Source organism: Pteropus alecto, unplaced genomic scaffold, assembly GCF_000325575.1.
Source record: "Pteropus alecto unplaced genomic scaffold, ASM32557v1 scaffold67, whole genome shotgun sequence".
Lineage (NCBI taxonomy): Eukaryota > Metazoa > Chordata > Mammalia > Chiroptera > Pteropodidae > Pteropus > Pteropus alecto.
The window spans coordinates 3,874,808-3,900,454 of NW_006441061.1; the positions used below are offsets into that span (position 1 = coordinate 3,874,808).

The following is a 25,647-nucleotide window of genomic DNA, read 5'->3' on the forward strand; positions in this document are numbered from 1 at the left end:
TCCCTAACCTGCAGAGGTCTCTTCCTCATCTTTCAGGCCTTCAGAGAACATCACCTCCTCAAAAGCCCCTCTCATATCACTTGCATTATTGTCTTTGTAGCCCTTACTGCCCATAGTGGCCTGACTGGGGCAGAACCTGTCATGGGGCCCCTCCCCTCTCTAGAACCTGAGCTCCTTGAGGGCAAGGAGTGGTCCTGGTTCAGCCATGAGGAAACTGGGGCTCTGAGGAGGGGAAGTGACTTGCTCAAGGTCACACAGGCAGGGGGAGGCAGGACTGGAAAAGCCAGGTAGGTTTGGCTTGGGAACCTCCCCACCTTCCCAACCCCCAGAGCTGCCAACTCTCCACCCCAGCTGCAAAGTGCATGACTCACTCCCGACCTAGAGAGTGTGGGCACTTGACTGTCTTGAGGAGGCCCAAAGCCACGGGCCAGAGAGAGCCTGGCTCGATCAGGAGACACAGGAAATGGAACTGGAGCTTAGGAGCATTTATTCCTATACAAATCATTACAAAATCAAGTCTAGGGGAGCCACTGGCCCCCACCCCCACCCCAATGTGCAATGGCTTGCTTCTGGCCCCTCCCGTTCCACAACCTCCTCCAGGAAGGCCTCCAAACTTCTCTTCCAGGATCCGGAAGAGCAGAGGGCAAACCCAACCCACTAAGGCCCAGCAATAAAGTGCCTGATACAGAGTGAGGGCTGCCCGAACCCAGGCAACGCAGCTCCTGGCCCCCTAGAGCTTTCCCAGACCCAGCTGGAGGGAGAATCTTGGGCTGCTTGAAACCCCAATTTGGCTAGGTCCCCCCTGCCTCCACCCCAAAGGCTCTTCCAACAGGTAGAAAGCCTCACTGCTGGATGGCAGAAAAGGGGGCCTGGCTCTTTAAGAGCCAAGCTAAGGGCAGCTTGGGGGAGGGCGAAGAAACAGCTGGTTTGTCTCATTCTTATCAGAGTCTCCCAGAATGGGAGAATTTGTGCAAAAATACCTTCGTTTCCAGGAGGAGATGGGGAAGAGAACTCTGGGTCCCTAGGGAGTTCAGCCCCCCAACAAAGGAACCCCGGGCCCCCAAAACCCGACACAGGCAAAAGGGTGCCAGAGAAGAGGCAAGGGATTTGTCCAAGGCCACTCAAGGGAGAGCCAAGACCAAGTCGCCAGCCTCCCACCTCTGGAACCCCCCGACAAACCCCACAAGTGCCCCGGCCCAGACTCCAGACAGTGCCCACCCTCCACGCAACCTCTCTTTCTGGCTCTGGGAGGTGAGGGGCAACACAAAGTTCCCAGCAACTTGGGATAGAACCCCACTGTTCCAGCCAACAGGAAGTGATTCGAGGGCCATACTGGGGCTCTGAACCAAGGCCTCATGGGAAAGAACATGTCCTTAGCCTCACATTACTCAGAAATACCCTGCTTGACTACTCTGACCCTGACTGGCCAAGAAATCCCGACACCCCTGATTAACCACATAGAAGCCCAAATCCCTGATTGGCCAAGAGAGATCCTCAAGCCCTGACTGGCTGGAGGATGCACCCTCTTTAACACCCTGATTGGCCAGAAGACACTCTGGCCAACCTTGAATGGCCAGGAGACAGCCTTTGGTCAAGTGGCTGAGCGGAGAGCCACTTCTCCTGTGTCCCTTGTGAGGGCCCCGCCGGCAAGGCGGCCTAGGTCCAGGAGGGATGGGAGAAGGTGATCCCATACAGCTGGGCCCAGGACGAGAAGACTCTCTTCTCGGTGATGAAGCGGTGGTGGTGGCCCTTGCGGCTGTGCTCATTCTGGATGTAGGTGACACACTCGTCCGGCCCCTTGGGCTCATAGTAGTGGTAGGGCATGCGCTGCAGGCGGGACCGCTGGCTGGGGCAGAGCAGATGGGGCCGTGAGGGCAGGGTGGGCACTGGCAGAGCCCTTGCTTTTTCCAGCCCCTGACCTGCTGTAGGACCTCAGTGAGGGAAAACCCCTGTCCCTCCCTGGGCCTCAGTTTCCCCATCTATAAAATAAGCATAAGGTGAACGAGGTTGGTGACCACCAAAATGTTTTTTTTTTAATGCGGTGGACATTTTCCTGTCCCCAAGAGGGTGGCAGAGTAGGGTAAAGGACTATGGGCTCTGGAGCCTGGTCCCCACCCATTACTGTTTGTGGGACCTCAGGCCACTCACAAACGTCTTCCTCAGTTTCTCTCATTCATGAAATAGGGAGGATAACGTACCTATCACTTGGAGTCACTGTGAGGAATGAATGAGATAATAAGCATAGCCAAGCTTGAGACATGGTCAGCACTCAGTAAAGAACAGCTGTCACCTCATGGGATTTTCATATAGTAATAATACTACTTACTATTAATATATAAACTCTGGACTCTCGCTGAGCTTGGGGTAGAGGCCCCCGAGGTAGCTCCAAGGAGCCTAGCTCTCTGCAGAGCAGTTTGAATACCAACAAAGAGCGGCCCTCGAAGGCCCCCCAGCCACGGTTTCCAGGCCCCCAGCTCCATCCCACAGCCAGTGACTGGGCATTGTCCTGGAGGGGCTCACCTGCAGTAGTCGGGGGGGACCATGCCATAGACGTGCACGTGGTCACACAGCTCCACCGCAATCACCATGGTGAACCAGCCTGTGCTCAACCACGAATGGGACTTTTCCCTGGGGGCAGAGAGGGAGCATGATGAAGGGGCATGCAGGCAGGGTGCGGCAGGCAGGGAGGCCCAGTCAATCCCCACAGAGTTTCCAAGAACTCCACCCACCAACTCATCGGGCGGGGTGGGGTGGGGCAACTTCAGTCACCCCTGGTCCAGCCCGATGCCAGTAGGGGGCTGGTCTGAGCAGAGATGAGGGGTGTGGAGAGAGGTCCTTGGCAGGGAAAGAATAGGAATAGGGCATGCTGGGAATAAACTCCTTGGGAGACTGGTCACACTTGGGACCAGGCTGGGAGTGACCATGATCACAGAACATGCTAGAAGCAGCTATGCCCATGCTAGCGGCAAATTCCCAAGGGGAGACAATCCGAGACAGTCATGCTGGGAGTAACAAGTTTATAGCAAAGCATTAAGTAGCTAAGAGCCCAGAGCTGTGCTTCTCACTAAAGCAGCCACGTGTGGCACATAAGGGCACATAGGAGCACTTAATATGTGGTTGAAATGTGCCACCAGTATAAAACACACACTGGATTTCTTAGAGTATAAAAAAAATGTAGAATACATCACTGATAATTTTTGACATTGATTACATGTTGAACTGAAAATATCTTGGATATTTTTGATTGGCGGCAGTTCTTTGAAGTTTTTTAAAAAATAATCATCTCTCGCAAGACTAACAAAAAGAAAAAAATACAAATTACCAAAATCAAGAGTTAAAAAGGATATCATCATAGACCCTCCAAACATAAAAGAAATTACATACCACAAAAAAACTGCATACATGACAACTCAGATGCAATGGGCCAATTCCTTGAAAACCAGAAACTACTAAAACTCACCCAAGATGAAATAGATAATCTGAATATCTTGTAACCATTAAAGAAATTGAATTTGTATTTTAAAATGTTTTGAAAAAGAACTCTTCAGGCCCAGATAGTTTCACTGGCAAATTCTACCAAACATTTAAATAAGAAAGAACACCAATTCTATACAATCTCTTCCAGAAAATGGAAGAGGAATCATTTCCAATTCATTTTCTGAAGCCAGAGTTATCCTGATACCAAAACCAAAGACGGTACAAAATAAACTACAGACCAATATCTCTCATGAACACAGACACAAAAATCTCAACAAAATATTAGCAAATCATATCCAATAATATATAAAAATAATACACCACAACCAAGTGGAGTTTACTCCAGAAATGCAAGGCTAACTCGACATTTAAAAATCAGTCTACAGCCATGCCACCCTGAAAAAGTCCTATCCTGACTGATCTCAGAAGCTAAGCAAGGTCAGGCCTGGTTAGTACTTGGATGGGAGACTACCTAGGAAGATCTATAGGCGTAAAAAAAAAAAAAAAAAAAATCAATCAATACCAGCCACCATATTAACAGTCTTAAGAAAAACCACATGACAATTGATGCAAAAAAAACATTTGATAAAATTCAATATCCAGTAATGACAAAAACTCTTAGCAAACTAGTAAGCAAAGGGAACCTCCTCAGCCTGATATAGGACAGCTACAAAAATACTGTAATTAACATCATATTCAATAATGAAAAACTAAACGCTTTCCCCGAGACTGGGACCAATGCACGGATGTCTACTGTCGCCATTTCAAATACAATTCAACATCGTATTGAAAGTCCTAGTCAGTGCAATAAGGCAAGAAAAAGAAATAAGAGGTATACATGTTGGAAAGGAAGGAATAAAACTGTCCTTATTTGCATGTCCTTACATGATACATGATCAAATGCACTGAAAATCCCAAAGAATCTACAAAAATCTCCCAGAATCAATAAGTAAATTTAGCAGGATTACGGATATAAAATCGACTCACAAAAAATCAATCATATTTCGAAATACTAGCAATGAATAATTGGAAACCAAAAAAAAATTTTGTAAATACCATTTACAGTAGCTCCAAAACTTTAAATATTTAGGTGTAAGTCAAACAAAATATATACAGGACCACCTTTGGACATACTGGGTTAAATAAAACATGTCAAAAATAACTTCACATGTTTCTTTTTACTTTTTTAATGTGGCTACTACATAAATTTAAATTGCGTATGTGGCTCACATTACATTTCTATTGGACGGCACTGGCCTAGCCTTTCTAAGATTAGTCAGAGCGAGGCTGGGAATGATATATGCTTAGAACAGAGCATGCTGGGAGCAACGGAGCGCTTAAAACAAGAAGTGCTGGAAGGAAGCCCTCCGGGGGAGACGAGGCCATGCAGAGCACGTTGGAAATGACTCGTGCTAAGAGCTGGACACGAAGAGAACTCCCGTAGGTAACCTGAGCAGACGGCGGCAAGAAGTGACCACACCCTCAGAGCAGTGCATGCCGGGAGCAGCAGGACCTCCGAGCTCCCGGAAGGGGAGCAGAGGCTGGCTAGAGGGGGCAGGCAGGAGGCTGGTACCTGTCCTTGCCCGTCTCACCCCGGAAGAGGTCGTCAAACTGGCGCATGCGGCCGGGAGAGACGGCGTAGGCCTCCAAGTTGGGGAATAACAGGCCTGTCTGCTGGATGACACGCACATGGCTGCCCTGGGGTTTCTGCATCTTGTCTGGGGGGCCCCAGAAGATGAACACCACCTCGGGAGTGCGGTTGATGAACTCTTGGGGCTTCCGCAGCACACGGAACACACTGGAATGGGCCACCACGCGGAAGGTGGTCTTGTTGCCCACATCTGCTGAGTAGCCCGTGGTGGGCGCGTCATTCATGCGGATGGTGCACTCGGCCTGTTCAATCTCAGGTCCCAGCTTGGTGCCCAGCAGGTGGCTGGAGCTGGTGACTATCACACACTGGTGGCACCGGGAGGGCAGCGTCTGGGGAGGGCAAGGGGAGTCAACACTGTCACGACCACTCCATGCCAGGACCTGTGCTTTGTACATCCAGGCCTCCTGGAGACCAGAATTATTATGCCCATTTTAAAGGAAGAAACCAAAGCCCACTCACTCAGTACTTTAAGATATTTATAGCAAGCTAGCTAATGGCCAAGTACTCCGACAGAGCAATGAGCAAAAGAAACCCCACTCCTGCCTTCAGATACTCATGGCTGGGGAGACAGACAGCAAACAAGTAAAAGATAAAATAATAGCAGGTGGTAAGTAAAGTGTGCTAGGAAGAAAGTAAAATAGGGACAGGGGATCAAGAGTGACAGGAGCGGTGGCTGTTTTTGCATTGTCAGGTACCCCTATGTCCTCCCAAACCTTGTGTGGACTCCCTAGCAGAGAAATATCGGTGAAAAACAGAGACACCTTTCCGAAGGGATTTTGACTGAGGACATAGTAGGATTTTAGTGCCAAGGATGGGAACATGGAGAGAAATGAGGCCCAGAGAGGGCAGGGCTCTTGTCTAAGGTCACACAGCAAACAAGGGACCGAAGGCACTGGAAGCCAGGGCCTTGACTCCCAGGGTCCACCCTCTCCTTTAGGAGGGATGGAGGGAATGGAGAGAAGAAGAGGAGGAGGGACCCGTGATGGTGGGCCGTGGGGAGATCAGCCACCAGGCAGCTCCCAGGGAGCTCCCCAAAGCGGCTGCCCTACCTTGTTGCCGAGAATGGGAACATAGCCATCGGTCATGCTCCACTTCCTGAGGTTGAAGGGCCGGCGGCTGTGGACCCGCAGGGAGCCATAATGGAAGACCTCATTGGCACTGTTGGAGCTGTAGAGGATGAGGATGGTGATGAGAGCAAAGAGGATCACGAATACTGCTGACCGCTGCTCCTGGAGAAAGGAGAGGCCAGTGAGGGCTCAGCGACCTGGCAGGCTCGGCGCCCCGCCTCCTTGCTGTCTCCATGCCCAGCTAACTCCTGCTCCTCATTCCAGACCAGTTCAGACACTACCTCCTTTAGGAAGGCCTCCTCCAGCCCTGAGGACCCCCATCACAGCACTGATCACATTACCATGAGCTCTGAGGCTGGGACTGGGTCAGCCTTGCTCCCCACCGTATCTCAGCCCTCAGGGCAAGGCCTGGAGTACAGAACGTCCTCAGGAGGAGGGTATGCTGGATTGGACTGGATGTGGGTATCAGAAGGATCCCTCCAGCTGCAGCTGGAAGGATGCTTGGAGACAGGCAGGACAGTCCAATGAGAGGATTCAGGTCTTCTCCAAACAGCACTCTCCGTAAATCTTCATTTATCTAAACCTGGAGGGGATGGACCTGGTCAGGAATCGGGCTGCATAGATAGTGCACCGCCATGTGGCTGACAGGGCAGGAAAGTGATATCCAAAGTGCCCGCAAGGATTCATTTGCCCAGGGTCTGCAAGGTGAGGTGAGACCTGGGAGCCCTGGCTCCTTGTGCTGAGGCCCCTGTGCTGATTATCGATGTATTGCTTCTCAGCTCCAAATTCACCCTTTTCGCCAGCTCTGTGAAAATAGATCTGGGCCCTTTGCTTGTTTTTCCATGCAAGCTAACTGCATGTTAAGGTTTCTCAGTAGAGGGCGCTTGAGAGACACTGCAAGAGGAAAAGATTTTGCTTCCAGGATCTAGTGGGCTTTGTACCTGCTTCTGGGGCACTTGCTCCCACAGTGCACATGGTGGCTTCTCAGGCATGTGCTCTGTCTCCAGTGCCCAATGGCCAGCAACCAGTTGCACTCGGCAGCTGCCTCCAGCACCCACCCTTAGGCAGTTTGGGCTCCTGCTGTGATCACAGCTTCTCCAGAGTTCAGCTCATGCAGTACACTCAACCACCTGAACACCCAGAGACCACCAGCTTCCCCTCCCTGGAGCAGTTCTGTATGGAGCTTGGGTGCCTCTCAGAAGTTATCTCCTGCGAATGACCTCTCATGTAGTAGCCTACGAGGTGGATTTATAACAATTTCCACTAGCACAGTGAGTTCTCTGACATCCAGTGGGCCATAGCTCTGCCCTCTCCATAAAGGCGTGGATCTCAGCCCAGGGGGCGGTGGCTGCTCCTAATACCTGCTATTCCTGGATTCCTTAAAGTTCCAATTCCTTGTTACACCAATGCCCGATTATAGTTAATAACTATCCATTAACCCATTTCCTATTTGCCCCGAGAATACTCGCTGGCAGTGCTGACAGCTGCAGCGTTGACCCCAAGGTAACTTGTGGATTACAGTCCTAACCTTACCCCCAAGGTTCGCCACAAAATATCTCACTATCATTTTCGCATCCCTCTAATATATCAATAGTCTTTGGAAACGAATGACATCGTCCTATTTGTAGCACCATGTTTTTAGTATTGGTATTTCCATTTACAAAATAGAGTGATTCTTGATTGCTGAAAATGTCAAACCTTAGAAAACACAGCATTTCTACATGTGATGTTAAATTAACACTGACAGCGAGCAGCACTTTTTTTCTCTAAACAGGAAATGGGTTAAACTTCCCCTATTCAACTTACTGTGTGGTTTCTCTCTGCCATTTGGACCCAGAAGGATACACCCACAGCACCCTGCCCCCAACCCTCAGATTCTGCCAAAGCTATGGTACAGTGGATCCTAGGAAAGGGGTGTGCAGGGCCAGGCACATAGTAGGTGCTCAGGAAAGCATGAATGACTGGATGATGGGGAATCCTGACACTCTCAGAGTGATGCTCACAATACTCCCTCATCTTTGGCTGACCCCCTCCCCCCCAGTCCCCCATTCACCTCTACCTCCCCAACCCCACCCCCTACACAGCACTCCAAGTCACCTTCTCAGATGATCCTTTACTACAAATGGCCCGGTCAAGCCTAAGAAGGACAGAGGTAGACCTGGACCCAAAGAAAGAGGCAGAACTTTGTCCAAAGCCATATAGATGAATGGCCACAGCAGGGCTCAAATCAGGACTTCACAGGTATCAGCCACTTCTTGGCAAGGAAGAGACCTGTGATGGTTTGGGTCTGAGACAGGTCCGAAGGAGCCCATCTCACCGAGGAAAGTAAGAAGCTGAGATGAGGACAAGAAATGAAGGGGGACTTACTTTGTTGCTACTCATCTCTCTCCAGCATCTGCTGAGGGGCAGGGGCCAGCGTCCTGCAGGTGGCCCGGGGGGCAGGGATGTCGGTTCACGCCTGCAAGCCACAGAAAGGGTTATGGCCAGCTGCCCTCCCCTAGGTCCAGCTGGTCAAAGGCTACACCGTCCCCACCCCTGCCGGCTCTCCTACCCACCCATTATTACTTCAAGGCTCAGGATCATATCCATTTTGCAGATGGAGACAGGCCCAGAAAGGGCAAAAAACTGCCTGAGGTCACACAGCCAGGTGGTGACAGAACCCTGGCTCTCTTCCTGACCCTTGCTCTCTCCCCCTCTGTTTCCACAGCAGGGGCCTTCCCACACCCTGGCTCTCCTAGGCAGCCAGCACCCCTCAGAACGAAGGAACAGTCCCCAAACCCCTCTGCACCTGCACGCTTCCAGGGCTTGCATAAACTGTCTGCAACACCCTGACCTCCTGCACCCCACTCACATCCACTCATCCTGCAAGCCTGCACCCCACAGGAAGTTCCCCTGTGTGTCACCTTGCTAAGCAAGGCTGAGAGCTCCCTGAGGGTGCAGCCAACTCAAATTCTCTACTGTGCCTCCAGAGCCCCTGGAGGTGGTGCAAGAGGATCACTGAATGACTTCATTAATCAACGAGTAAGATCTTGGAGGTTAAGGGCTCAGACTCATCTGTCAGATGGCCATAATCACAGCACCCCTCCCCCCCGCCCCAGGGTGGGTGGGGGACCTCAGGGGACAATGCAGCCTTGGGCAGCCCTTCCTTCCTGCCCCAGCCCCAGTGGCCTCCGCTGTGAGAAGACAAGGCCAGATCTGCTCCTCACTCCCCAACCAGCCCCTATCCTCACAGGACCCAGCTCCTCTCCATATCTCAATATTCCCGCCTGTCAAAAGCAAATAAGAACTGTTGTCCAGCCACCTCCAGCAGATTCAAGCCCAGAGGGCACTAAGATTGGGCAAGTGCAGAGGCAGAAACTGGGGCCGGGGCTCCCCAGCTCTGCCCTCCCCTCCAGGGGCCTCACAGCTCCCGCCACTATCTCCACCCCCTGACCTAGCTGCTGTTTACTCGACACTGCCACCAGGAATAGCCGGAGAACCTCAGGCCAAGAGGCTCCTCACCACACGCCTCTCCTTATTGGTTAGGTCCTGACTCCGCCCACTGCCCAACCCCACCCCGTCCCCGGAGGAGGCCCTCCATCTGCCTTCCCAGCCGGGTTTCAGGTTTCGCCCAGGCCATCCTTCACAGCTAGTCAGGGAGACCCCGGGATTCTCACTGGGTACAGATCAGGAAACTGAAGCTCATCAGAAGGGAAGAGTGGCCCCTCCTTGCACTCACAGCCCATCAGGGCAAAAGCCAGGAGTCCAGAATCCCAGGGTCACCCCTGTCAGCCCTGAAGCCTCTGACTTTCCAGGCCCTCACCCGTCCAGCTGAGCCGAGGCTCCCAACTCACCATTTCCTTCCATGCCCCTTGCTCCAGACACACTAGAGCACTCCAGGTACCAGGCCGAACCTCCACCCCCCCCAAACCCTCCCTCACCCCTGCCACTTTCCCACCTTTGCCTGAGCAGTGCCCTCAGCCAGGACCACCAACCATCAGCCCCCTTCACGATGCTGCTCTTGAGAATGCCATGGTCAGTACAACACCTTAGGTTCAAGTGCAAATGCCAGGTCCACCACTTACTGGCTGAGGGGCCTCGGGCAAGCCATGTGACCTCTCTGAGCCTCAGTTTCCTCATCCGTGAAATGGGAGTAATAAGAATAGGCAACTCACAGAGTTGTTCAAGGCCCGCCTCACCGAGTTTGCCAGGGAAACACACTCCTTCCTCTGACCCCTCGCCCAGCTACTAATCTCTCATTTCAGGAGTGTGTGCGGTAGCCATGCTAAGCATCACCCACTCACTCAATCTTCCCGGCAACAATGCATGGTAGGGTCTCTTACTCCCCATTTCACAGATGAGGAGACTGAGGTTCAGAGAAGCAAAGTGCCCTGCAGGGCTGTCCAGAGCCTGCTGGGGAGACTTGTTTGCCGGGAGCAGCAAAGGGCTGAGGCTGATGGAATCTCCCTCGAGGATCTCCCAGGACTGGAATGAGCCAGAGGCCACCGAGTGTGTGCCCAGCACCTAGCCCGGCACGGAGGAGGGGGTGGGGGGCAAGCCCGTTAGGCAACAGCTGGCTCAGGCTGGGGAGATGGCAGCCCAGAGCGCTGGGCGGGGAGCGTGGACTCCGCCTCATGGCAGCAGTGCAGGAGGGCTGGGTCCCTGGGATAACCGTGTGGGCCACACCCTGCCCTGTTAGGGGGTCTTTGCCTCTCCCAGCCCCGGAAGCCCTCCTGCAGGGTCGGGATGCCCCCACGAGTCGCGCGGGATGAAGGGGGAGGGGGCATCTAACTCCGGGATGGGGGCCTTCGAGCCCGTGGGTCCACCTGGGGTGGAGGGCGATTCACCCTCCGCGCCAACCCCCTTTGCGCTGACCCCAACTCCGGCACTCCGGGGGATCCGGAGCCCTAACCCCAGCTTGGAAGAGAAGGGAAGCAGGACGGCGGCAGGCTCTCCGAGTTCCAATGGGGTAATCAGCTACAGGAGGCCCCGCAAACCCCGCGACGGCCCTTGGGCGCAAAGACCGGGGTCTCCGGGCGCAGTTGGCTAGACAGTGAGTCTAGGGTAGCCCCCAGAGCCCCCGCATCATCACTCCCCATCCCCCAGGGGCGCAGGGAGCACCCTCTCCCTCTTCCCGCCCCCGCGTGGCACCAGCTCACCTCCCCCGGGGAGCGCCCGGCCCCCCGCGGCCCCCGAGTCCCCTCACATGGCGCTAGGATCCGGGAGCTGGGGTCCGCGCTCCTCTGGCCGCCCAGGCCCCATCGCAGCCCGGGCCCGCTGGGTCCTAGCGCCGCCCCTCGAAGCACCAGACCAGGCCAGGGAGGCGGGCGGAGCCTCGAGGGGCCCCGGCTGGCTCCGCCTCTGGGCGGTGCCTGGGAGAAGCGGGGGCGGGGAGGCGACTCCGCGGGCCACGTGAGCGCTTCGCAGTAGTGACAACGAAAATAACCTTCTGGAACCCTTTCCTGTGGGCTCACTTCCGTCTCGCTTTATTGGCTCCGGTTTGGGGAAACTGAGTCTCAAAGCACATGGCGCTTGGAATCAGTTGAGTTGCTGAGTTCCCTTAGGCAGGGCATCCAAAGCCCTGCACCCCAGTAGTCACCCTGGGTGAACTCAGGTTCAACCTTGGGTTCAAGTCCAGCTCTGCACCCTCTAGCTGTACCGCCTGGCACATGACTTACCTTTCCCCTGCACGCCTCTAGAAAATAAGGAGAACAACCTCATAGGGTGTTGTAAGGATTAAAAATGTTACTGACTTTTAATTTTCAGGGTATTTATTATATCACTTTATATAATAGTGAAAATAATAAGTAGCCATGATAGGTGCCTGGTGAAATAAAGGCACAGCCCTGCTAAAATGAATGCTGTAGGTCAATATGTGTTGACAGACGGGATGGCCAGGATACTTACAGGATGTTCAAATGAAGAAGCACATTAAAGAACTGCATCTCTATAATTCCTTTGGAAAACAAAGATGTAAAAATGTGCATTCCTCTCCTGGGTATGTACCCTGGAGAAATTCTTACACCTGTATAAAATGGAGCTCGATAACACTAAACTGGAAACAGCCCCATATATCTATCAACGGGAGAATGGACTTTTTTTGCATGATGGCACATTCGCAGTGTGAAATATTAAATGGCAGGGGAAAATGAATGAGCTACGATTAAATGGATGAAACTTAGGGACATAAGGTATGAAAAAGACGAGTCTCGGAAGACAAATGAACTACACAATATATTATTAAGGTATACAGCAGGCAGTAGGCCACCTCTCAGAGCCAGGGACAGGAACTAGCTTTTGCCTATCAGGGTGATTAAAGTTTTCAAAGCTAAAGTCAAGAATACAGTTGTCTATGGGTGAGGCAGGGATGTGGGAGAGGGGAAGAAACTAGTAAGGGTCTAATTTCTAGTAAGGATCTGGTCTTTAAGTGGGACATGGGTTCAAGGTGTACATTATATTATTACTTATAACTTACAAGTATGATGAATGCCATCATTTGTGTGTATAACAGTATTTAAAAAGAAAAATGAGAGAAAAAGGGAAAAATCAAAAATAAGGAGAGATACCACTTAGGTATCATAGTGTTAATAGTGGTTATTTCTGGAATGATGAGATTATGGGTTGCTTTTTCTTCTTTTGACTTAACTGTATTTTCAAAAATTTAAGATTGCAGTTATATAATGTTTTTATATTTAAAAGCTTATTTTTAATTCATCAAAAATGAACTGCGTATATAGCATGAGTCCTTTCTTTAAATACTGCTATCGATGTGTTTGTAAATGCACATGGAAGGTGTCTGGAAGAATCCAGGAGTGACTACTGGAAACTACTCAGTAGTTTCCCCTGGGGAGCGGACATGAAGCAGGAGGGGTGGGTGCTACCTTCACTTTTGCTTTATAAACTTCCAGGTTATTTGTATCAGACTAATTTGTTAAGTTAATACCACTTTGTTTTTAATTAAAGCAAAAGTGGGGGTTGGTTGGGGCAAGGCCGAGGGTGGATGAAAGGCTTCCTGCCTTTCTGGTGTGTACCTCCATCTACTTCCTGAACTTCAGCCCATCCCCACCCTTGGCCCTCCTTGGCTGCCTGACGGGATAGCAAACCACAGAGCCGGGGCCAGGGCAGTCAGGCAGGAAGGCCGATGAACCCAACTGCTGGGGGCTCGGAAAAGGGGAGCTCCTTGCCCTAGGTCATCCATGAGGTTGGAGGCTGCACCAGGGTAGGGCATCCTGTCCCCAGCCCTTCTCCCTATCCCAGGCCAATGACCTGTACAAATAAGAGGGTGCAACAGCCTAGTTCCTGGACCAAATCCGGACCCGGAGCTCCCCACTCAGGTCCGCCATGTCTTGGGGCCCTGGCTTGCCTCAGGAGGCTCTGCTATAGGGCTGGCTTTCCTGAGCCCTGAGCAATAGAGTGAAAAAATAAATGAAGTCAATTCAGTCAAGTTGCTAAATTACTAAAATCAAGTTGAGGTATATGAGGAAATGATTCTATTCTTATTTCACTGGGAACTTAAATTTTTGAACTTTACAGTCCTGAATCAATGCCCAGATTGACATCAAACCTCCACGTAACACTCTGATTAACTAAGGAAAAGATGTTCAAGTATCCAGACCACCTGACATCCAGCATCAAGACCACCATCTAGAGGATTACAACGTGGCACCAATCCAGCGACCAAGAACGCAGGGCTGATTCTTCTTTAAAAGTACTTTTCTACTATAAGAACCCTCAGCTTTTCCTTCTTGTTTAGAGCACTCTGGGTCTTGCCTAATTGCCTTTCCAGTTTGCAAGCCCTAAAACCCTGGAATAAATCTTTATCACTTATTTCTAGCCGAAGCCTCCAGACTCTTTTTGAGTTTGTTCAACAGCCCCGAGAAGGATAACAACCACTTCGGTAATAACGAGGATAAGAAAAACAAGTGTCACGTGCTTTCTCTTGTGATAGGCACTTTGCAAACATACCTCACTGAAGCCTTAAAATAGCCTATGAGATGGGTACGACTGTTATCCCCACTTTCTAGAGGGAGAAATGAGGATCAAAGCGTACACACACACACACACACACACACAGGCGCCCAAGCTGGGCTTCCCCCAGGCCCGTCTGCTGAATAATCACAGGCCTTTCTGCTCTGAAGCCCCAGGCCTGCCCACACTCACAGCAGGACTTTCACGGTTGGGTGGCTGTGGCCATTCCTAGTGCCACACTGCCTGATCCTGCCTCACGGAGCCGCTCCCCCACGGTCTGGGGGAGATGGCCTCTGCTTCAGCCCTTCCTGCCCCAGGGTGGGGGTCCCAGGTGTGACCTCTCTTCTTGCACCTTAGCAATCTTTGCACTGTTAGGATTTTCCCCTTCCACAGCGTTCTGGAAAGAATCCTCAGAGACCTCCTCACCTGCCACCCCAGCTCCCAATTTACAAAGACTGAAAACAGGGCCCATAAAGGGGACACAACTTGCCCATGATACCGTACACTGGGCCCTGGCCAGGGCCAGGGTGGGAGCCAAGACTGGGGACTCTGGCCTTCTTCCCTCTGGATAGATAAGGAACCAGATGGATGGCCCTCTGAAGAGAGGCCAGTGAGGGCTACTAGCAGGGGAGGGCTGCCAGCAGATGAGGGCCTGTACACAGCAGCTGCTCCGTTAAGCAAGTGCTCTCGAGACCTGGCCATGGGTCTGGAACCAGGAAGTACCTGGTTCTTCACAGACCGAGGCTGGAGCAGTCAGGCTGGCCCAAGTGACACTGGACACAGGTGTCTACCAGTACTCGGCAGAACCCATGTTCCCTTCCTCACCTGGCTAGATGAGATTTGAGTGTGAGTTCCTGGCTTGGCCCCAAGCTCCTCGGAGTGGAAATGTCCCTGAAGATAGCTCCAGGCTGCAAGGCTCACCTGGCTGCCCCTGTGGCCTCAGCAAGAAGTGGGTAAGTCCCCAGCAGACCAGCTGAAGGGACAAAGGAGTCAGGGTGTAGACAAAGTCCCAAAATGGGGCTGCACGCCAAGGTGCCCCGACCCTGCCGCCACACTCCTGAGCTAAGAGTAGGCTCCTGCCCCCAACTCACCTTCTAGAAGCTGCAAGAACTGCAGTGGCGGAGATAGGGGTCCTCAGGGAGCTTTCAGCAGGTCTAGAACCAGTCACCAGACCAGGCAAATGCCATCTTCATCTGCCTGAAGGAAGTACCTGGTGGATGGCTCCTGCCAGGTCACCATCACTTGGGCCAATTCAGCAGTAAACACTCCCCACCCGGGGGCAGGGCCAGGACAGAAACACCTCTGTTGATTGGGCCCAAAGGCTGGGCTGGCGTCTTCCAGGAGATGAAGGAAGAGAAAGCAACCGCCTGGGAGGGGGTTGAGTTCAATTCCTATCACATCCAGTGGACTCGGGCCTTGGAGTCCTAGGATGAGGCTGTGAGCACAGAGCTGATAGGGATGGGAGGTCTTCCTGCCCATCCATCACCACCAAAGAGGGTGGGGCTAGGTGAGCAAAGGCGACCCCATTGAAAATGATGGCTCCCACGTATCAAGTGCCAGCCCTGGGGACAGGTACTTTATAGATGCCATCTCTCTAAATGCATATAATCCTGTGAAGTAGGGGTGATTTTAATCTCTTTTTTTTTTTTTACAGATTAAACTTAGAGGCTCAGAGAGAGGCACTAATTTGCCAGGGTCCCATAGCAGGAAGTAGAAGCAGAATGAGGCCTGGTCTGACTCCAGAGGCCTCCCTCTGCAACCAGAAGTTACCCCACCAGCCACTCACCTGCCAAGTTATATCCCACTCTTCTGCCTGACACCTGCTCAGAGACACTCGCCACTGCCAGGCCAGCAGCCGTGGTTCGGCTGTCAGCCTGCTCTCTCCCACCACGGAGCTTCCTGCCTCCCCCGGCTCACGGCTCACGGCTCTCCTCCCTCTTCACACACTTGCTGAGCTTCCTGAGCCTGCCTGGCATGGGGTAGGGGAGGCACAGCATAAAAGGCAGCGCCGTGGGCCAGATGCCAGGTCTCCAGTCTCTCTTGAGGACATCCAGACTCCTTGGCACGACCAGCTATAAAATTTGTGGGGTCTAGAGCACAATGAAAATGTGCAGCCCTTGTGGGGGGCGGGAACTCCTCAAATTTCCAGGTAGTATCAAGAACATTAAGCTAGGCAAGCACAGGGCCCAGGGCAACTGCACAGGTCACACGCCCATGAAGTGGCTGACTCCTGGAGCTGGACGCTAGAACCCAGAGCTCCATTCCAGCTGAGAGCCTGAGGTCCTGCGCCCTGGTCCTCCACTAATCAGTTTCCTGGTCTCCAGATGAAGGAAGGTGGGAGAGAGGAAGAGAGGGATGGTGAAGCCCTTGTGGGCTCTTTCCAGCCTCTTGGTTCAGGGCCCAGACGCTCAAGCTCAGCTCTCAGACCCGGGACTGCATCCTGGCTAAGCCCAGTGGCTTCGCCTCATCCGTAAAACAGGCTAAGACGAGCCCCTCCCAGGGCGCCTGCATGCCCTTGCCGTTTGCTGGTGGGCTGACCTTTTCCACTTTATAGGTGAGGCAACTGAAGCGCAGAAAAGGTGCGCCCCGGGCCCGCCCACCTCCTCCCATCCTCACTTTCTTGCAATGTAACCAACTCGAGTTAATTGGGAATTTAACTGGCAACAGCCTTGGAATGTGACCTTGGACCAGGGAGGAGACGTGAAGTGGAGAGATTTTCTTCGCACCCCAAGTGGTTTCCTCCCAGGCTCCGAACTCTCCTCCCAGTGCCCCTTGGGTGCAGGGTGGGGGTCCCATGGAGTCTCTGAGTTGGGGCACGTCCTGGGCCAAGTGGAGCTATGGGGCCAGACTCTCTGACCTGGTGGGGAAGGGGCTCTTAGGGAAGAAACGCACAGGCAGATTAGATGGCGAGAAGCCCAGCCAGTCGTGGGTCTGGGGAGAAGCCCCGGGGTTTGGCCTGCCCTCAACCCAACGGGTTATGCGACTGTGGTAGGGAGAGGAGCCCCAGTCCCCACAGCACACAAAGCCACACTGGAGGCAGCCTTCCAGAAAACGCACGTTTACCCGTACATTTGAGGTGATCCCGGCATCATAGTCCAAAGGTCCCTTCGCCCAGTGAACCCCAAGTTCCTGGGAAGTGTGGCACCAAAAGTGGGAGTGTAGAGAGGAAGGGCCAAGGCTGGTGAAAAGGTCACAAAGCTGGTGAGTGGAGGGCCATCAGCCCTGGGGGCAAAGGCCACTGGACAAACCCTGGAGGTGGGATGGACGCCAAAATGAAGATTCAGATGACTCGGGGGGCGAGGGGAAGGAGGAGGGGACAGAGGTCACCATGGCCCCCCTCTTCTTCCCTTCAGGTCTGGAGGCCTGAGATGGCTCCAAGTGCCTCCAGGAGACTCTAGGTCCATCTGGCACGTGGTAGAGGCAGGAACCATAAATTAAATGTTTTTGGTGGAGTGTGAATGGAACGGAGGCCTGGGGAAGGCATTGCGGCTGGCTGGGCAACGGGGCTACTGTCCCCTCCAGGACGGGTGGGCAAACACGATGGGTCTCTTCTTGGCCCAGCGGGAGAACACGGCCTTCTCGGTGATGAAGCGGTGGGCGCTGCGGGGCGCCCGTTCGTGTGCCAGGTACATCTGGCACTCGTCCAGCCGGCCCTTCTCGAAGTAGTGGTAAGGCACTGAGGGGTGGCTCTTCTCCCTGCAGAGTCGGGAACAGGGAAAGGCGTGGGGCACCAGAACTCGCCCGCCTCTGACCAGAGCCTCCACCTACCTCAGCCACCCTCCCCAGGGACTACGGGCCCATGGTGTCCCATGCCTGATCCCAGGGGAGGTCAAGAGAAACAGGGGAGGAGCACGGCAGCTTACGTGCGGATCCCAAAGGCCAGCGCTCGAGTCCCAGCTCTGTCCCTTGCAAGCTGGTCGACTCTAGGCCAGAGACGTACCCCGTAAACCTCAATAACCCATCTGTAAAATGGGAATCGTGATAGCCACCTTCCAGACTGAATCCATAGGTCAAAAAGATGAAGTGCCTTGCTGGTGCTGGGCTCATGGGAGGGACCCCTAATGCCCCGTGGCACACACCCACCTACGCACGGTGCACGCCGGCAGCCTGGCCAGGTGCCACAGCAGAGGGCACACAGGCTCCTGCCATCTCGCCCACATGCTCAACAAACAAGTTCCAAAGAGAACAGAGGGAGAAAACATGGGGCCCGTTCTGAACTTTTTAGTTACAATAATATGGAAACCTAATTTTAAAAGTAAAAACTTAGAGATAATATGTCACTGACAATACAATCGGCCCCAACGCTGCAGTAAGTACTTCTGTAGATTACCCCCTCTCTAAATGTGTCCATAACCTTCTGAGGAAATGGAGCCTCGATAAAGTGTGTGACCAACCGCATGTCACAAAGAGTGGAGATTGGCACTGAGCCTGTCTTAGAGGCTGAGCCCCTTCCCTCGAGTGCCTGGCCTCAGCCACCCACCCAGAAGCCCACACACCCTGCACCCCACAGCGCCTAGATCCTCCGGCCTGAGGCGCACGGCCTCCCCAGCTCCCCTCCCACCCTGCCAGGGCCTGGCCGGCCTGACCTGCAGTAGTTGTCGCTGACCATTCCATAGACGACAATCTCCTCGCAAAGCTCCAGGGCAAGGATCATGGTGAACCAGCCGGTGCTGAGAAAGGACCCTGACTGCCTCCTGGAAGGGAGGGGAAACACAGTCAGCCTGTCGCGTCCCCGACTCAACTCAGAGCAAGGGGCGGTGTGGAGGCACTGGCCTCAGCTCTAGCAAGGCGCAGCACGGGTTACCCTTCCAGCTGAAGGCCACTCACCTTAACCCCTACAGAAGGGGCTCTGGAGGAGGCTGGGGAGGGGGCAGAGCCAGCACAAAGCCAGCAACAGGCCAGAGAGATGGAGCTGGACACAAACCTAGGTCTGTTCAATTCTTCGCCAGCCATGCACGGCTTGAGCAAACCTTTGGACAACGGTGCAGAGGCCCTGGCCACATCCTCTCTGCATCTAACGGACCACGCTTAGTTAGGGAGGTAGCGGGAGGCAGCAGGGCACGGCGGTTAAAAGTGAGAAAGGGGGTTGTCTGCAGGCAAACTGTCTTTAGTTCCAACCCTGCACCTGCTCTGAGGTATCAGATTTGCTCACGAACCTCTCTGAGCCTCAGTGACCCGACTGTGAAATGCGGATAATTATAGGTGGTTATAAGGAGGGAACACTGTTAGCCCAGCAGCACCCCCATGACTCCGCACCTAACTCAGAACAAGGGGCCGTGTGGCCACCCCAGGCCTCCACTCTCTCAAGGTACCAGCACTGGTCACTCTCTCAGCTCAGGGCCACTCGCCTCCACCTCTGCAGAGGCATTAATGAGGTGGTTCATTCGCTCAAACTGAGCACTTCCCAGGCCCTGTCCTGGCCAGGAACCGCCATACCCGACGCTGACATTCTCAAAAGAGGAAGCTGCTGGAAGAGAACAGTTGAGAACACAAGGTAACAAAGAAGTGAGTATGAAGAACATCAGGTGGGAGCGGATCATCAGATGGGGCAGAGAGGGAGGGCTTCTCTGAGGAGGTGACATTCCACCGACGCCTGAATGGCAGGAAGGGGTCAGACACGGAGAGATCTGGAGGAAGAACATTCTAGGAGGAGGGAATGACATGTGCAAAGGCATGCAGGTGAGAACCAGTGTGGATGTCTGAGGAAGTGAGTATGGCTGCAGCAGGGTGAATGACGGGAGACGAGGTCACAGAGGCAAGCAGGGGCCAGATTATACAAGGCTTGAAGGCCAGGGGAGGGAAGGACATGGAGTCTGTACTTTATTCTCCACGTGAAGTAAAGCTGCCGTGGAAGTGAAGCCAGGTGACTGATGGGTTGACTTCACTGGGACAGCTGGAGCTCAGACTGCAGGGGGCAAGGGTGGCAGCGGGGACACTAGCAAGGGGGTTGCTGCAAGGCCAGGGGAGGATGGTGGCACCTGTGGGCATGGAAGGAGATTCGAGGGCCCGTCGTATGTGGCAGATGATGGAATGAGGAGAGTTGGGGGCCAAGCCCAAGTTTTGGGCTGGAAAACTGGAGGCTGGCAGCTGTAGTTCCTGAGCTGGGGAGGTGGGGGAGAAGCCAGCGTGCGTGGAGGAGGCCGGGATACAGTGAGATTTTGAATGCAGAGTCGCGACCCAGTGCCTAGTGCATGAAGAGGGCTGTTAGTACTGTAACCGTTCCTTTTATATTCTGGGACTCCAGAGACCGATTCAGATCTCAGAGCATCCCCTCCACAGGGAAGGGCTCCCCAACACCACCCCACGCTATCAGTGCTTGCAAGGCCTAACGCCCCTCACCACCATTTGGGATCCTTGATCTATGCAATAATCTGATCAGTGACAGTCCCTTTGATTCCCGCTCCTCATTAGAGAGCAGGACCACACCTGCCTCCATCACTGCTGACCCCCCAGAGCCTCATGGAGCAAACCCCTGATGGACAATAAGCTCCTGGAGAAGGTAGGCCCCCCACCACCAGGGAGAACCCAGCAGGCAGGCCCCAGCTCACCGGTTTTTGCCGGTCTCGTCCTGGAAGACCTGGTCGCAGTAGGCCATCATGCGCTCGGTGAAGGTGTACACCTGCAGGCCCGGGTACACCTTGGTGAGCTGCAGCAGCGTGCGGTAGGTGCGGCCGCCGAGCGCCCGGTCCATGTGCTTCCCCTGGCCCCACACCACGTACAGGGTGTCTCGGGCCTGCTGGAAATAGTGTGAGTAGTTGCGTAGCAGCAGAGGCACAGTCGTGTGTGAGACGACACGCAGGGTGCTGCGCTGGCCCACGTCCGCTTCGAAGCCCACGGTGGGCGCCTGATTCATGCGCAGGACACACTCAGCACCGTCGATCTGGGGGCCCAGGCCCGAACCCAGCATCTGGCCAGAGCTGGACACCACAGCACAGCTGCGGCATGACTCGCGAACCAGCGGCTGCGGGCGGGGGAAGCAGAGAAAGAGAAAGGTGTAAACGCGCAGCTGCCATGCCCTGCCCCTCCCCCCAGGAACACTCGCTGACCCGGCTTGATTCCTGGATCAGCTCCAAGTACTTTATGAACCCATTTTACAGATGAGGAAACGGGCTGGGGCAGGCGGAGTGACTTTCTCAAGGTCATACCGACAGCAAGTGGCAGAGCTAAGACTTTACATTCAGAGCTCCACGCTACACCATCAGCTGTGTTCATGGCCCTTACCCCTACTGCTGAGCCCTCACGAGCCCTTCGTCATAGGTTCCTTATTAGGGTTCAATGAGCAAATATTTATAAAGCAGTGACAGCACTATCTGGCACAGGCTAGGCGTTGTATATGTGTAAAGTAAACATGAACCTCACAGCTTTGAAATCACTACCTCTTCTGCCCAAGCCTCACTCATGCTGTGTCCAGCTTAGAAAAATAAAAGCAGAGTCTTTAGTGCCCACAACAATGTTGGGAAACTGTTTCTGAGCCTGATCCTGGGTCTGCCCTTTCCTAGCTGCGTAGACTCAGGCAAGTCACTTTGTAAATTGGAGCTAAAAATAGCATCTACTTGATCAAGTTGAGAGGATTCAACTTAAAATGCCTGGAGAGTGATCCGCACAGACCAAGGCACAGTGGGGGCCCAACCCCCACTCATTAACCCCTAAGAGGTGGAAGCTGAGCCAACAACCCTGACGAAGGACTTGCTCCCCACCCCAGGCCTCTGTGTCCTCCTGGGGGAAGGTGCATTTATGGAGGCCTGGAAAGGCAGTGGGAATATTAATTCCAGTTAATACCAGACACACTGTCATGCCCCACTCAGGGGCATTTCATAACTAATATCACACTGATTTAAGGACTCATAGGACCAATAAAAGAGACTTCCTTCTCGTGCCCTCAGTTTGAGCCTGTCCTGACATCTGGGGTCTGCTCAGATCCAAGGCCACCACCAGCCCCAAGAAGTGTTCTGCTTGTCCTATAGTCTTTAAAACAGTTAATCAATCCCTAATTTATAAAAATCAGCCCTTTCGACATTCAAGACTTGGATTTCACGCTTCTCTTAACAAACCCAGCGGGTCTGGCCAGGCTGAGCCCACGTCCCCATGAGCTCTCAGTGTCTGAAATGAACACGGGCCACTGCTATAGAAGAAGGGACAGCGTCCACCCAGCTTGCACCATCGTTTGCCTCACCTGCTCCAACCTCTACAGCACTTGAGTTCGGGTTCTCTTCACTATTGTTTCTGCATCCTGATCAAATATTTACACAGTACCTGTCCTGAACACTGTCCGTGAATCATCCAGTCCAACCTACACAAAAGCCCTACAGAGGTAGGAACTACAACGACCACCTTTTACAGGTGAGGAGGTAACTTAGAGGGACAAAGACCCGAAATAGGTCTTCTGCAAGCCAGGGTCCCTGAGTACACCCTGCTCCGAAAAACACCCAGAGAGCCATCCAACTCAGAACTGGGAGATTCCTGCACCGTGTCAATGCGGATGCCTTTGAGTAACCTACCACGCAGGGCCACTGAAATCAGGGTGAGGGATATAAAGTGCTCCAAAACTCGCCTGGCAGAGCTGACATGGGGTGGGGGAAAAAAAACAGGAATGTACTGCCTCGTCACCCCAGGGCTCCAGCATCGCTGTCTCCCCATGACAGGGAGAGCTCAGGGTCAACATGACTTTTATCCCTGTTATCTCTCTCAGCAGCAACCAGCACAAGGCAAGAGATAGTCAAGGGACCAAATATACACTTGTTGAACGGATGGATTGTGTGTGTCAACAGATAAAGATGCACACAATGTGCCTACCACCATCTGGGATGACATCTGTCTTCCTCCTTGGAGTGGGAGCTCCGGGAGGCCAGCTACCCTGCCCGACTCACCTTTTTTACCTCCCAGCACCTAGGTGATAGCAGCCACGCAATATTTGTTTTTAAAAAAAAAATATTTCCTCTTACAACTCAAAGAGTGAAGTGACTGTTCCATGTCACACAGCTGGTGAGCAGAGGAGCCCGGACTGAGGTCCAGGCTGACCTGGCGTGAGCCCAGTTCTCACTACTCCTCAGAGAGTTTGGGGAGGGCACCCTGACAGCCTGGGCCTGCCCTCAACATGCTGCCTGGCTGACTCACCTTCCCATCTGGCACGCTGCTGTAACCACTAAAGTGCAGGGGCCCTGGCACGGTGGGCCTGGAGCTGGATGAGAGGTGGGGGTCTAGGCAGGCCAAGCAGAAGGGCAGGCAGCCCCAGCAGCACAGCAGGATGTAGGCAGTAGAGAAGCCCACGGAGCACAGAATGACGAGCAGGAGCCGACTCTGGGGAGACAGTGGCCATGAGATGAGGGTGGGGGATCCCTGAGGCTCCTAGAAACTTCTATAGGGGGGCTGCACCCCAGCCTCACGGGTCCAAACTCCAGCTCAGTAGCTCCTAGAACATGAGCAGAATCAAAGTCTCTGTTAACCGGGCCTTCTTCTGGACTGCCAATCTCAGGATACGAGAGGCCCCGGAGATAAGCCCTACTATTATCCCCTTATTGTGGGTAAGAAAACCAATTTGGGGAGAAGTGTATAACTCAAGGCCACACAGCAAGAACACAGCAGGGTGAGGCCCCCAGTCCAGGCTGTAGAGCCCATGCTCTTAACCAGAAGCCCAGTGCGCTGAGAGATACTGGGTGGGTCTCTCCGCCTCTCTGGGCCTGTTCCCTCCTCTACAGAATAGGGACCTGAAGTGTGGACTTACTGTGAGGATAGTGGTGAAGGTGCTCTGTGTACTGTAAAGTGCTGTGCACATGAGGACAGGAGAGAGCCCATCAGAAGGGCAACCAGCCCCCTTCAGACTCTGGACTGAAGAAGCTGCCAATATGACCGCCCCTCCCCGCCTCAGCTGACTCAGTGGCAGCCGCCGGGCTGATGACCACGATCCCGGTCAGCAGTCTAGGTGAGTAAAAAGGACAGTAGCAGCAGATGTGAGGGGAGTGTCATTCAAGAAATGGTTTCAATAACTGAAAGCTGCTGTCCAGAGACTCCAGAAGCCAGGTGCCAAAGGCCATTTGAACCAGGAAGCCCTGCTGGCCCACTGGCCCTGCTGGCAGACTTTGTGAATGTCTTCACCAAGCTTTCAAGGAGGGGCCGCCTAGTTTGCTGGGGCTCATGACCCGGGGCTGCCATCCTGTGCTGGGCCACCCTGGTCACCACTTGTGTGTCTCTGGGCTCTCATTTTTGCCTCAGCAACAACCAATCAGAAACCACCTAGCATCTGCCTGGTGCTCTTTGAAAACCAGAGGTGGAAAAGCAGCCCCCGCCATTCCCCCAGGCATATCTTGCCAGAGGCCAACTCTCTTCTGCCACAAACCACATCAGCTTCTAAAAATAGGTCTCCTTTGTGTGGCCAGCTGTGTGGGGGGAAGAAGTGCCGCCAGAGGCCTCAGGCTCTGCTTGGCACCTGGTGCCCTGAGCATGAGGGACCCAGAGACCTCGATTCAGGATGGTTGACTCTGCCAAGATCCAGGGCTCTCTCCCACAACCAGGGGCTCCTGAATAAGTTCAAGAGCAACTAAACTGAACTTTCACACCATGGCCCACTCCCAGGCAAAGTGCCTCACCTGAGTGACCTCAGTGAAGCTCGTGAAAGGGAGTACTGTTATTTCTAAGGCAGTAAAACCAGGGAAGGAACACTACCTGTCTGGGGCCCCACGACCTGCCAGATCCGAGCTGGACTGTGAGGCCAGTCTGCCCGTCTCAGATCAGAAACAGTGGTGTCAGAAGTGACAGTCGGTCCCAGGGTAGGCCAGGCTACTGAGGCTGCTACGCCGGAAGCCACCTCCAAGTCCCCTGCGAGTCTTCCTTTTTCCCACTTACCGGAGCCTTCATTCTGTCGCTGCAGCTCAGCAGCAGGGCGGCTGCTGTCTCCAGGGCTCAGGCTGGGACGGGCTGGGAGCCAGGCACCTGTCAAGACCCAGAAACTCAGAGCCCGGTCCTAGGCCTGAGAGGAAACTCCCCGGGGAAACTGAGGCAGCAAAGGGTACAGGTCGGGTCAAAGCAGATGGCTTCTGAAAATTAAATACCTCAACGTCCCTAAACACCAGGCTTCACTGTCCCCATCCTTAAGGAGCTGGAATCGGCCACCTATGGGAACCCTCCAGCCAACCCAAACCCCATTGTGCAGATGAGGAAGGAGAGGCAGACAGGGGGAGCTCTGGCTCAAGGTCATCACAGAGTCTGGGTGAGAGTGAACCAGGAGCCAGGAGCTCCACTCCCTCCCAACCTCCTGCCTCACTACCCGCGGGCCAGGGAGAGGCCTGGGGCGAGACAGGAGGAGGATTTCCGCCCCCCGCGCGGTTTCCACCTCCCCCCGCCCCCAGCAGGGCGCTAACCGGGTGGGCAGGTTGGGGCACGCCAGCTGCTCTCGATCCGCTGCCCGGAGCTCCATGGCCCGAGGGCCGGGTGAGCGGGACTGGAAGCGGGAGCTCCGAGTCAGAGGCGGCGCCAGAGCCGCAGCTTCTGGAGCATGGAAGCCAAATGTGC

General features: G+C 53.7%; 2 protein-coding genes across 11 annotated transcripts; both read right to left on the minus strand.

The window, feature by feature from the left end:
- Positions 1-470: 470 nt before the first annotated feature.
- Positions 471-11,509, minus strand: ST6GALNAC6 (ST6 N-acetylgalactosaminide alpha-2,6-sialyltransferase 6). Of its 4 annotated transcripts, none has more exons than XM_015594314.2 (7): positions 11,381-11,507; positions 8,563-8,653; positions 6,537-6,778; positions 6,178-6,357; positions 5,051-5,457; positions 2,521-2,628; positions 471-1,842 (listed from the first exon to the last, which is right to left on the minus strand). In XM_015594314.2, the coding sequence occupies exons 3-7, from the start codon at positions 6,537-6,539 to the stop codon at positions 1,389-1,391; spliced, it is 1,152 nt and encodes a 383-aa protein (XP_015449800.1). In that variant the 5' UTR covers positions 6,540-6,778; positions 8,563-8,653; positions 11,381-11,507; the 3' UTR covers positions 471-1,388. The 4 variants fall into 4 exon arrangements, with proteins under 4 accessions (XP_015449800.1, XP_015449799.1, XP_006918059.1 ...); XM_015594313.2 differs by having other exon boundaries at positions 11,334-11,491; XM_006917997.3 differs by having other exon boundaries at positions 471-1,846; positions 11,334-11,491.
- A 5,675-nt stretch (positions 11,510-17,184) lies between these two features.
- ST6GALNAC4 (ST6 N-acetylgalactosaminide alpha-2,6-sialyltransferase 4) lies at positions 17,185-25,641 on the minus strand. 7 transcript variants are annotated; one of them, XR_001517477.2, is made up of 7 exons: positions 25,497-25,641; positions 24,982-25,068; positions 23,257-23,439; positions 20,691-21,103; positions 20,121-20,326; positions 18,729-18,836; positions 17,706-17,838 (listed from the first exon to the last, which is right to left on the minus strand). XR_001517477.2 is itself a non-coding variant. In XM_006917998.2 (6 exons), the coding sequence occupies exons 2-6, from the start codon at positions 24,991-24,993 to the stop codon at positions 17,649-17,651; spliced, it is 906 nt and encodes a 301-aa protein (XP_006918060.1). In that variant the 5' UTR covers positions 24,994-25,068; positions 25,497-25,641; the 3' UTR covers positions 17,185-17,648. The 7 variants fall into 7 exon arrangements, 6 of the variants coding, with proteins under 6 accessions (XP_006918060.1, XP_024906993.1, XP_015449818.1 ...); XM_006917998.2 differs by lacking the exon at positions 20,121-20,326 and having other exon boundaries at positions 17,185-17,838; XM_015594331.2 differs by lacking the exons at positions 17,706-17,838; positions 18,729-18,836 and adding an exon at positions 18,851-19,606.
- Positions 25,642-25,647: the final 6 nt, after the last annotated feature.

What these genes read in the sequence shown, in the direction of transcription:
- ST6GALNAC6 (XM_015594314.2), bottom strand. An exon ending in GGTGAGACGGGCAAGGACAG is followed by an intron (nt 2,629 to 5,050) that starts GTACCAGCCTCC and finishes CTCTGCCCCCAG; the next exon opens with GGAAAAGTCCCATTCGTGGT. An exon ending in GTCCCCCCCGACTACTGCAG is followed by an intron (nt 1,843 to 2,520) that starts GTGAGCCCCTCC and finishes TGCCCCAGCCAG; the next exon opens with CGGTCCCGCCTGCAGCGCAT.
- ST6GALNAC4 (XM_015594329.2), bottom strand. An exon ending in GACGAGACCGGCAAAAACCG is followed by an intron (nt 20,327 to 20,690) that starts GTGAGCTGGGGC and finishes TTCATGCACTAG; the next exon opens with GCACTGGGTCGCGACTCTGC. An exon ending in ATCTCCTTCCATGCCCACAG is followed by an intron (nt 19,610 to 20,120) that starts GTGCCACCATCC and finishes GTTCTCTTCCAG; the next exon opens with CAGCTTCCTCTTTTGAGAAT.